General features: G+C 41.7%; 1 protein-coding gene across 1 annotated transcript in view; it reads right to left on the bottom strand.

The window, feature by feature from the left end:
- GNPTAB (N-acetylglucosamine-1-phosphate transferase subunits alpha and beta) overlaps positions 1 to 11,446 on the bottom strand; it is a 61,274-nt gene extending 49,828 nt beyond the window's left edge. Inside the window, exon 1 of the mRNA XM_054574627.1 lies at positions 11,143 to 11,446. Coding sequence (XP_054430602.1) covers positions 11,143 to 11,259 — 117 coding nt within the window. The 5' untranslated portion in view covers positions 11,260 to 11,446. The remainder of the gene's footprint in view (positions 1 to 11,142) is intronic.
- Between the last annotated feature and the right edge of the window lie 918 nt (positions 11,447 to 12,364).

The raw sequence follows: 12,364 nt of genomic DNA, 5'->3' as shown, positions 1-12,364 counted from the left end.
GTGGCTGGTGCAGTTTCTAAAATGAGACCACATGACGACGACATGGGATACCATATCTCTTCTATCTTTAGTCTCCTCTGGGTCTCCTGTCCCTATTTCCAGTCCTGTCAACATTTGAACTCGGTTTTCTTCTGCCATAACTATTTCCTTTTTCTGCTTAAATCAGTTCTCAACTAGACCCTACCGTGGAAATCTTGCCAAACTCTTTTTCAAGTGAATGAGTCATGTGCTATATGAAGGATCAAAAAGAAGGCTTATAAATAAAAAAAAAATTCAAGGGTTAGTGTCAGATCATTTTCTTAACACTATCCAGGATGGAAAAGAGCAGAAATTTGAATGGGCAATCATAAAATTACTTATTCTGGGGTACGCCTTAAAAATACAAGGATCTTCCAAATGACACCAAAAGACAAACTTGTATTAGATCTTGTTTTTAGCCATTATTAGCAATAAACAAAAGACCAGAGGAGAGGTTCAACTACTTACAGAATCAAGCCTCTTTTCCCCCACAACGCCTTTCCACATTCTTCAGCCCAATCTGAATGCTTCCTTCTCAAAACTCTGAGTAACTTGCATCAGTATCACTTATTGGAAATCAGCTCCCCACTGCTTTGTAACATTTTTTGCCTTGTATTAGGTATCTTTTTTATTGTTACTTTCTTTTCACCCCATGTTAGCATCTCCGCAGACCAATCAAGTTATAAATTGCTTCAGTCTATTTATCATTAACTCATACTGAGAACAATTCATTGTACACCGTATTCTTCTTAACCAATGTCTGGTATAGCAGGAGTGACAGAAGACTGGACTGGGGAACTTGGGACAGCTCCTGGGAGAAACTCCCAGTTCTCCTGCCAGTGTCTGTGTAACGTTGAGTAAGCTACAAAGCTCAGGTCTCAACTTTCTAAGCTATGAACGTAAGTACAAAATCGATTTCATCAGTCTGTTGTGCTGCTGTAGTAGGACAGTGATTCTCACGTGCCATGGGCGAGGAACGTGTATGAAAAGCATACTGGGCATCCGAGAAGTCATGGTAAGCAAAGCATATCTTCCTGAAGCATCATTTGAATAAGGGCAAGGCATTTAAAATGTTATATTGGTAGTAATTCAAATGTTTATGAAACGAAGTGAAAAGGCATATGTGAGTTTTGCAGATTTCAAAAAAAAATTCCTACTCGCCATTTTGAGCTATTCTGCCCCTCCCCTCCTCCCTAGGCTGCTCTCCTCACAGTACTCACTTTACTCTGCTTCTAAAGGTAGTGTGTTGGGAAAATTTAAGACACAATGAACTAAAATACCGTTTATTAAAATACCCCATGAGCTCTGAAATATACCATAAATTAAGAATTGTAAAAATCATCTATAGGTAATTCACTAGTTAAAAATGATTATCACCTTTAAGACTTCCATTTTAAGAGGCATGGTATTCAAGGTATTTAAGATCAGTTGTTCATCGGTTTTTATGAAATGGCAACCAACGTCAGTCTTAACGTGCTCACGGCAGAGGAGGAGGGGTGGGTACACACATTCACAAAGCACCCTCATGCCAAGCGCTCCTCCCCACTAAACCCCTGTAACAGGCGACCAGCCGCGAGGCAGGTAGAAGGATGGCTCATTTTCCAAAGAGAAGCCCCAGGCCACTAGCATTGTGTGAAGGGGCTGGGATTTGAATCAACACGACTCTAGAGCCCATGTTCTTGCTTTGCTTCATCCAGGCTCTCTCAGCTTCACCAGGCTGCCTTCTCTGACAGTTATTTACACGGAGCTTTGTCAAACACACATTTAGGAACATGATCACTCAGTTCTGAAACTGGTATGTTTATCATCCTTAATCAAATGACCCAGATCTGTTTCCTTAGCATGTTTATAAATGACCACAATCACATAATACATTTGTATTTTTCCTCAGTATTTTCAGGATGTCTAATAATCCTTTAACTGGTTTGTGCACACGAATGCTAAAATTTTCAGGTGATAAACTTTTTACACACTTTTATTGAAGATTTTTATGATTCCAGACAGGATCAAATACACGCCTGTGGTAGAATAACAGTGAATGAGATCCAAGCCCCATCGTTGCCTGTTTCAGAGGAATTCCTTGGTTAAGGAAGGGAGGAAGGTAATTAGGAAGAAGAGAACAGGTATATAGTGCCTATCTGCTCATCATCATAAGATTTACAATCAGAATATGTGAGTTTAAATCTGGCTCTTATCAATAATAAAACCTAGGGCACTTCTCTATTTCCAATTTCTTCTTCCGTAGAATGAGGCTATTAATGCCACCTGTTTCACAAGACTGTTTTAATGAGTAAATGAGATGGGCAAGTCATGCAGGGCTGTACAACAATATCTACATGCAAATTGTTCACACATCTCTTAAAGAGAGCATTTACAATTTTGCAATATAATTTACCTGTTTAAATATATGTCTACACCTCTGTGAGCAACTTAAAGTCAGGAGCTTGACCTCTTTTTATTTTTATTCCCATATCCTTGCACAGGGCCTGGCACAAATTCAATACCTATTCTAGAATGAACAAATATGGCTTCTAGTTTTACAAGGCAAACATCTTGAAACAGCTTATCACTCCATAGTTTCCCTCCAGAACCTTCTGCTTTCTGATCCATTTTTTAGATAGTCAAGGTAAGGGCTAAAGGGCTAGAGATACAGAGACAACAGCAACGCTGGGCACACAAGGATATAAAACTCTCTCTCTGTAAAAGCACGTGTCACTCTCTCAATTTCAAGCAAAGAAATGTGACAAGATACACTGTAAAACTTAAGATGTTGGGGCTCTCCAGCCTCAAGCAGCAAGAACTCCTAACATCGATGGAGCTTTTCATACATTAACTGTCACCAGTTTATATCATCCTAGATTATAAAGGTTCTTCATAGTTTCCAAACACAAAATGTAGTTTGCATTAAAAGGTACTAAGACCAAGATATGTATCTTAAAGAGAGTTTAAGCTTTATCTTTTCTACTAACCCTATACCTCTTTTGATATCAGTCAGGAAGTGATATCTGTTCATCACCAGAAGCACTGTCTAATCACATCTGATTAAGCATGCTCATTTTGTTTTCCTGTCTTAGCCCATAGCTTATAAACAACAGAAATTTATATCTCACAGTTCTGGAGGCTGGGAAGACTAAGATCCAGGCACCTATAGATTTGGCATCGGGTGAGAACCAGCTTTCAGACTCACAGTCACCTCCCTTCTTCTGTGTCACCTCACATGGTGGATGGGGCCCAGGAGCTCTCTGAGGTTTCTTTTATAAGAGCACTAATCCCCTTCATGACCTAATCACCTCCCAAAGGTCTCATCTCCTAATACCATCACACTGGGGATAAATAAAAAGACTTGCCCAATATCAAGCAATAAGTCAACAAGAGATAGTGCAAGTTTCCAAAAGCAAACATACCTTTCTTTCAGGCTTTTGTACAGTTATGAAATTCGATATCGAAAGCCTGCTGATTGTGAAGCCCTGAACTCAATGTGGTATTTTTACCTGGATTCCTACATGGTCTCCTGCTACCATCCTCTTCCACCTGCAGGTCACCTTCCACATTATCTGTAGAGCAATCGTTCTAAACACAGATAGGACTCATCACTCTCCTGCTTAAAATCGTTTGAGTGAACTCCATTTTCTTCAGGATGAAGAGAAATTTCTTAGCCTCTCTCAGGAGGCAGCCCTAAACCGGCCACCGCCTGCCTCTCCAGCTTCAACCCTGGGTATGCTACGGCCCTTCAGAACTGCTTCTGTTCCTGGAAAGTGGCAGTGCCTCTCACACCCACAGCTTTACACCTATGGCTCCTTCTCTTAAAAAAACGGGAGAGGGGGCCTCAGCCACCTCCTTCAAGATCAAGCTCAGACATCACTGAGAAACTGCTAGACACCCACACCTGTGTCATCAACTTAATTTCTCACAATGTATTTTAAGTTTGTCTATCTGCTCGCCCATCTCCCTATCTGGTGAGTGAACTCCTCAAGAGCTAGAAAAAACTGAGCCAGCTTTGTGTCTCTAGCAAGGAGTAGAGTAGCTGGCCCATGGCAAACACCTCCTTAAGCCTCCGCCAAATGAATCCTTTCTGAAGTTTTGGTAAAAAAGCTTTATCCAATTTGGAATCAATCAGAGACAGAAATGATGTTAATGGAATGAAGTAATGAAAGGGGAAGAGGGAGTGAAAGGTATATCAAGAGAGAATGAAAACTAGAACCTAATAGAAGAAACAATTTTAGGATGCAATTTTAAAGTGGGCAATTTGATTTAAGTCTGACTGTAGAGTTCATTTGGCTCTCCCTGAACAAGTATGACCTAATCTGTAACGTTTTTGAAAGATCACATTTTTCTTGCCTAATTTAGTGCATGTATGAATCACACATAGGGTGACTAATCTCCTGCTAAAGATACTGCATGTGGCTCATAAGATTGGAAGAGTCAATCTGAAGAACAGTAAAAACTTCAAATGATACATTGTGAATATATATCCTCTTAGAGCTACACTTGTTACATTTTAGAAGGAACGAGAATAATATGTGGTATTATAAGCTGCCAGATATATTAAATTAATAACATACTTACTTCTTCATATCAACCATAATAAAGCATAGTCAGGTAGAGAAATCACTGTAAACTTTTCTGCTCTACTAATGAAAGATTAATGTACTCTTCAGCGCAACCTTGGCATCAGCCATTAAGGAAGGTCTCCTGAGGCTGTCTTCGTAAGCATCACAGCCAAGGCAAAACCGGTCCTGACAGGACAGTTGGCACTTAATTGCATTTACTGAACCCCCTGCACACTAGGCATCATGCAAGTTGTCTTATAGACATTAGGCACCTCGTTAAAACCATTTTTCCTCATAAAGCTCAATCACAATCAGTGACCAAAAGTAAACTTTTATAAGTATTTCTTCAACAAATATTCACTGAGTACCTAGAATTAGGATCTGGGTGAGCAAATGAACTTGTCTATCTTGTCTTATCGCTTACGTTCATTGCAGCATTATTTACAATAGCCAAGATTTGAAAGCAGCCCGAGGGTCCATCAGTAGATGAGTGGATAAAACAGCTATAGGAAATTTACGCAATGGAATATTACTCGGCCATAAAAAAAGAAAAAAGAAAATTTTACCCTTTGTAAGATCATGGATGGACCTGGAGAACATTATCCTGAGATAAGTCAGTCAGAGAAAGACAAATACCATATGATTTTACTCATATGTGGAATCTAAGGAACAAACTGAACTAATAAGCAAAATAGACTCATAGAGAATAGGCTGACAGCTCCCAGTGGGGGGTGGGGAGGTAGAGAGATTGAGCAAAAAAGGAAAAAAAAAAAAGAGAGAGAAAGAACTTCTGGACACAGACAACAATGTAGCGAGTTTGGGAGGGAGACGAATGAATAGAGGTGAAAGAGCGTATGGGAGATGAATGGTGATAAAAAAAAAAACAACCTAAAAATAAATAAATAAATAAGACAAAGTCAAAGCAAATACAACTATCAAATTACTACATTAAATTAAATATATATTGAAAATATATACATTGAATCATTACTGAGAGATTTATGAGGGTACACTTGAGCTGGGTTTAACAAACTCCATATTAATAATACATCCAGATAAAGAAGGTAACAAGATGTTAAGAGGGGAAACAACGCACTTTTACATCTTCTAAAACAGCGATTTTCAACCAGTGTGCCGCAAGAATTTTTAAACCCTGACTATTGAATCAGTGGCACTGAGCTCTTTTCCCATAGACTGTCAAATCCAAAAAATGACAACAGCCCACACAACAATAGTGATCCAGTGTGAATGAATCAAAATTATACCTATTTTCTGTCAGACTGGCAAAAAATACGTATTTTCTGGTGTGCCGCAAAATTTCAGTCATTAGTTTATGTGTGCCATGGGATGAAAAAGGTTGAAAATCTCTCTTCTAGAACACGGTAAAGGGCTAACAGCTATCCGAGTCACAATGTCAACCTTAAGGACAAGGAAAAGAAATGGGTTTTGACTCAAGCCAGTGTCCAGGACATCTGTTGCTTTGGCTTCTTTTGACACCAGCCTTGTGATTTCCCTCTGGGGAACTCCTCTCAGATCATGTGGTTCACCTGAGACTGACAGCCCAGTTCATAACCTTAGTTCTGGGGATGATCCAGATGGTTAATAGGGCACAAGAAGGGCACTCATTCCCTGGCTGGGCAGGCCACCTGGGTCCAGCCTGCACTATGAGAAAGGGAAGGTCTCTTTTTGCTGCGCTTACTGAAATGGTAGATCAGAAGCTGGAGTGGCTAACAGCAATCTTTGCTTCCGTATGGGAAGAGCTTGCCTGAAAACTAAACCAACAGAGGAGAACAGGGACAAAAAGAGATTCCTGATGACATCATTCGGCAACTTGATCCAACCCTGCCAGAGTTTCACCCTATAATTTCTCAAATACACCAGTCAAAAACTATATTTTCTCTTAAGCCACATTTGAGCTGGGATTCTGTTGCAACCAAGTGCTGCTGACTAATACCAGCAGCAATTTTAAACCACTAATAATTCAAGAAGAAAAAGCTCCTGCCTCCTTGTAAAAGCTTCAGTTTTGTCTATGATGCTTCAACCCATAATTTTCTTCCCTTCCTCTGATTTTCTAAGTGATTACTGAGTACCTACTCAGGCATTCAATTTCCTTCTCCCTTTATTGTTACTCAGTCCTCCTGGCCTCATCTCAACTATACAAAGATGGTCAAGGCTGAGCTAAAATTCTTCGCATCTTTGATAGCACCTTCCACCCTACGAAGTACAATCAGACCAATCATGTAGGAGAAAGAAACGGTAACTACAGATGGTCTACATCAAAGTAGAAAACTTATACTTTCACTGGAAATGAGCTTGAAGGGAGGCTGGCTAAGGTCATCTCCCATTCATTCATCTGAGTGCTAAGAACACAGCAGGGAATAAGACAAGGTCCCTGCTTTGACAGCCAGCTGGGCTGTGTATCTCTCCCAAACCCCTCCAAGGAGAAAGACGATTCAATGTCGTCTAAGGGCCGCTGGCATTTTCTCTGAAGCACAGGGTCCATTACATTATAGTTCATGCTTTCTCCTGTGAAGCACCCAATAAATGCATATTCACAAAACATTAAGGCTACAAAGGGAGTCTTGTCTAGAAGTTTTAAAACATTATTTTTAACTATGAAAGCTGTCCCCTCCCCTAAAAGAAACCTACACAAAACAGGTCAGAGTGGCTGCCCCAACCCAGGAGGCAGCTGGAATAGCACAGTCTGAGAACCACTGAGGGTCACAGTTATGCTGGAGCCAGAACCAGGCCAGAGGCTGCCTCACGGTTTTCAGGCCAGGTCTCTTTCAACTTCACCCATTTGCTGCTTTTGGCAGGAACACACTTAAAATACATTCATGCAATGAGTGAACTACTCAGATACAAACATAATAACAAATCTGTTTCTTGAAACAGCTAGTATGAGAAACTGATCACCAAGGCCCAATGTAACTTGAGCTAGACCCAGTTTTCAATCTTCTTTGTCACTGAACAATAATCTCATTAATACAAAATGGCAGTAGGAAGTATGTGAGCAAAAGGGACCAGGGAGACCAGAGAAACCAGAACAGTTACTACGCACAATGAACAGATTCTGTGTGAACCTATCACCTATGACTTCGTCATGGAAGTTAATTTTTGGATATTTGTTCCCAATACTTAGTACACTTACTGATGTGATGTATTTTACACACACACACACACACACACACACACAGAGCAGTGATCTACAATCAATTTATTCACCATTCTAAAATCCAAAAAGCTCTCTACAGTAAAGATCTTTTTGTGTCTTATTTGGCAGCAAAACTTGACCTGACCTGAACTTACTTGGTAGCAAAACTTGGCCTGAACTGACTTGAAGTTATTTATAGTCTTTATTTTCCTCACTGAGCATGAATAGTCATATGTTCCACTGTAAAAGATACTGATGTTTAATTATAAGGTAATTCAGTAGTTCCAGAAGTTTCAGAGGAGGGATTGTAGACTTGTATATAAATAATTCAGCTAAGTAATGATGGCCCTGATAAAATTTTTTCTTCAAAAGCATGTTTTAAAGTCTACACAATATCAACTGACAAAGGACAAATATTTAAAATCAAGACTTTCTAAGCTAAAAAGAAAAGTATAGTTAACCTAGTGCTTCTATTTGTAGATGAAGAAACTAGACTTCCAGGTGGCACTTGACTTGCCCAAGGCAACTAGTTTACAACTGATGAGTTCCCACCTGTTACCCTCACCCCAAAGCAATGACCTTCAGTGCACATTTGCACCCCCTGTGGATGTGGGTCCAACTCTGCTTTTGCTGGATCAGAGGTCCCAAGGGTCCTCCAGGAAATATTTAGAAATATTTCAAAAAATACTTCTCTCCCTCAATTCCACTCTTTTGTCTCAAAATTTGGATGAGTGTACAAATGGCTTATCAAAATTTAGCAACAATAGCAATTATTATAAGAGGGAAGAAAAAATACATTATGAATTCACAGTTATGAATGATAAATAAAAAGGTAGTAGTCCCTTTATCCATTATAATTAGTGACATTATTAACAAGTTGGTAATATTAATTGTATTATGACAGTATTCTATTTCAGGAATTTATTTCAAAATAAGGATGAAAGACATAAAACAGATATTGATAATAATAATAGTAACAGTATTTACTACTATTTAATGAGAGTCTGTTATGTGCCAGGAACTGTGTACGGTATTTCACATACATGTTTTATTTAGTCCTCACAATCAAACCAGCAAGGAAAATATTCTTGCCTCCATTTTAAAAATGAGGAAGCCTGAGGTTCAGAGACGTAAAGTATCCTTTCCAAGATCATTCAAAGGATAGCCTGGGCTATTTGAGAGACCATGAAGAAATGTGCTTAAGACTACAGCTCTAGGCCCATATACTGCGTAGGTTTGAAGCCTGGCTCTGCCATGAATGGGCTGGATTAACTTGTGCAAGTGCATTAGTTTCATCACCTGTAAAATGGGTGTAATAATAGTATCCATCTCACAGGGATGATATAAGGATTAAATAAATGAATGTATGTAAAGCAGTTAAGAGACGGCCTGGAACCTGGTAATCCCTATGTATTAAGTATTATCATGATCAATACTGGCACCAGCATTCAAACCCAGACCTGCCTAATCCAGCAGTTCTTCTTTTCTACTGTGCTGGAAAAGTGACACTGAGCCAGCTGTATCCACCTCCTGTGACACCTGCTGCCGTTCTTTGCCTCTCATTTCTTTTGCCTGTTCCAAACTTTAAAATCTGAAGTCATTTCAAGACTGACAGAAGTCTTTCTTCTGGTGAATAAATAACCAGGCATCTAAAATATAAAATAAAAATTTCTAACAACTGATGCTTTGAGTCACTCTCACACTGTAGGGTTGTCAATAAACAGCTAATTTAAATTATTCAGGGCCCCCCCAAAACCTTATCAGCAATAAGAACATAGATACATTCACTATACTAAGTTGTAACATATGAAACAAATATAGAACTGCAGGTGGTATATTACATATTCCACACTTACAAGACTGGGGCACTTTCTCACCCTTACGCAATTTATTTTTATTAGCCCCTAGACCAAAAAATACTAAAAGTGTATACTTGGAAACGACGTCACATCATTCATTCATTCATTCAACAACTATTTTGACTGCACACTGTGGCACAGTGCTTGTGCCAAGGTTATAGTAATTAAACAGACAGTAGACAGCACCTTCTTTTATAGAGCTTACAACCCAGTATCGGTACAGACTTCAAGCAAAAGTATACTGTGGAACTTCTATAAGCCACTGTGCTAATTTTAAAAACTTGTTCGACTTCCTACCATATCCAGTTATATACATACACACACACATATAGACATTTCTAACAACTTGAAAATACAATTTTTCTCCTAATTGCTAAATCATGGTTCGTCATGGATAAAAGTGGTGTTCTCTAAAATCACATATATGTACTCTTCCAGTTCTGATCTACTCATAGTTACAGTAAACCTGTTTATGATAAAGAATAGTGTATTAGACCATCAATAATAAAATAACTATCCACCCTAAACCAAAGGGTTGCTTCAGTCACGAAAATGTTTAAAGTGTATACCCAAAACGGTACAAAATCTATTAAACCTAGGTGTTTCCCCCACCCAAACCTGTTGCTTGGACCCCCTGAGGAATTTACAGTCTGACCCAACTACTTTACTGCACATTAACTACGAGCAGATCCAGAAAGGCTGGGCTTGTGTGATCTGGAGTCTAAATTATTAGCCTGTCCCATGACCCAAGAGCTTGTGCTGACTCCCAAGACGTTAGGTGCTGGAGTCCAAGATCAGTAAGTTGTCCTGGTCACGTGAAAGGGCCCTAAACCTCAGGTGATCTCGGCACAGGGAAACAGGTGTTTGGAGCTGCCAAGAGATCTCTCGCACCAGTGTTTGCACACCTGCGAGTAGGGCTAGCTGCTGATGTATAGTTGTCCCCAATGGCAGAGCCTAAGTGCGAAAAAGTCTCCTTTGCACATTTAAGTCCTTTCAATATTGAGCCAGTACACTCTCCCCATTGCAAATTCACGTGCAAAACCGCACATGCCCTTGGAAGAACCTATATTAAAAAGATTGAAGTGCCTTTGTCAAAAGGGAAAAGATTAGAAAGGTGACACCCGAGGAAGAAAACTGTAGGAGGGGCGAGGGATGGGAATTTTGGAACGGGAATTTCGGAATGGGAAGACAACAACTCTGGGTCCCGGGAGTGGGGCTTCGTGGAGGATAAGGCCTGAGGGAGCAAGTCAAATGACCTGGGGAACCTGAAGAACGCACCTGGTAGGAAAGGGAATCAGAACGAGCGCCTATTCCCCCAAACCCTCGGGAGGACGAAAGCTCGACCCCAGATGCTGAAATTCGACTTAAGTCCTCCGCGCCGCCGGGGAAAGGGCAGGCGCTGGGAACTGTCGCCGGAGCTGCTGGAAGGATGGGGAGGCAGGGGTCAAGCGCTCCAGGGCTTGGGGCGCCCCGGGGCTCGGCAAGGGCGGCCGGGGGTCGGGGGCCGTGGGCTCGCGCGGGTTCAAGGCGCCCTGGCCAGAGCTCCCGCGCCGCTACTCACCTCTCCGAACTGGAAGGCGGAGACGATGGTGACAACGACGCCCACGAAACAGACGTAAAGCCCATACCTGTGGGACAGGCAGGTATAGGTCTGTCTCTGCAGGAGCTTGAGCAGCATCACCTCGGCCGCCGCCACGCTACGCCCCGAGGAGCCAGAGCCAGGGCCGCCGCCTCAATGAGCCACCAATCAGCGGCCCCAACCGGGCCGCCTAGCTCAAGTCACAGCCTCCGGCCGCCGCGCATTGCCGCTCCGGGGATCGACGCCCGCTGGGCTCCGCGCCGCGGCCGCCGCTTCCGGGAGCCCGGAGCCCACGCCCTCGCCGCGGCGGAGGCGGACCTGCAGCCGGCGAGGCGACCAGCGCCACCCCGGCCTGGCCCGGCGAAAGGAGGTGGTGGCGCCGGCAGCAGCAGCGGCGAGTGCGCCAGCGCCACCTGGAGGGCGGAGGGGCGGAAAGCAGGCGAACGCACTCCTGGTCTGCGCGTGCGCGGCAGGCAAACGGAGAAGCCCGGTGCCTGCAAGGACTGTCTCAGGTCGCGCGCTGTCATGAATACTTTGGCGCGGACACCCTTTCTGTATTTACATTAGTTGGGAAATTATAGTTCGTGGGGCTCCTTTGCCCTCTGGCTCTATAACCATAGTGCTTGACATAGGAAACTCTTGGGCTAAATGTGCCTAAACCAAAATTAATTTGTTAGTTAAATTATGTGTTTACTGTCCAGTGCCTAGCAGAGTCCTTGGTGTCAGTTATTTAGAAATTAACTAGACTTGGCCACCCTTCCCGGGGAGCCTAGTTGGGGAGATAAACACGTAAACCACGAAGTACCAAAAAAGTTATGATAGAAATAGGAATGGTCAGTTATTCTACTTTGGCATCGGGTGATTTCTAGGAGGGCCTACCCTCTTAATATGTATGAAATTTTTAAAAATCTTGAATATACCCTAGTTAGTACGATTTTTGTCCTAAATCTAGCCACACTGGGAAACAATACAGTTACCCAGTGTTGCCGTCATTCATAGCATTTTTAGAATTATCTTCAGTACTAGTTTCAGGATATACTCAAAATATGTACTCAACTCTATGGTCAAATGCATGAACGGATTTACAAAAGGGACACCTTCACTCCAATTTAAGGCAAAGTGTTTCCACTCTTCAGGCAATTCATTTAATCTTCAGGCGAAACTGATACATGTTATACATACATGGCAAAGATTATGGCAGTTA

Source organism: Pteronotus mesoamericanus, unplaced genomic scaffold, assembly GCF_021234165.1.
Source record: "Pteronotus mesoamericanus isolate MK-2021 breed Mesoamerican mustached bat unplaced genomic scaffold, CSHL_Meso_final contig_263, whole genome shotgun sequence".
Lineage (NCBI taxonomy): Eukaryota > Metazoa > Chordata > Mammalia > Chiroptera > Mormoopidae > Pteronotus > Pteronotus mesoamericanus.
The sequence above is the reverse complement of the archived record's forward strand: the minus strand, read 5'-3'. Positions and strand labels throughout refer to the sequence as shown.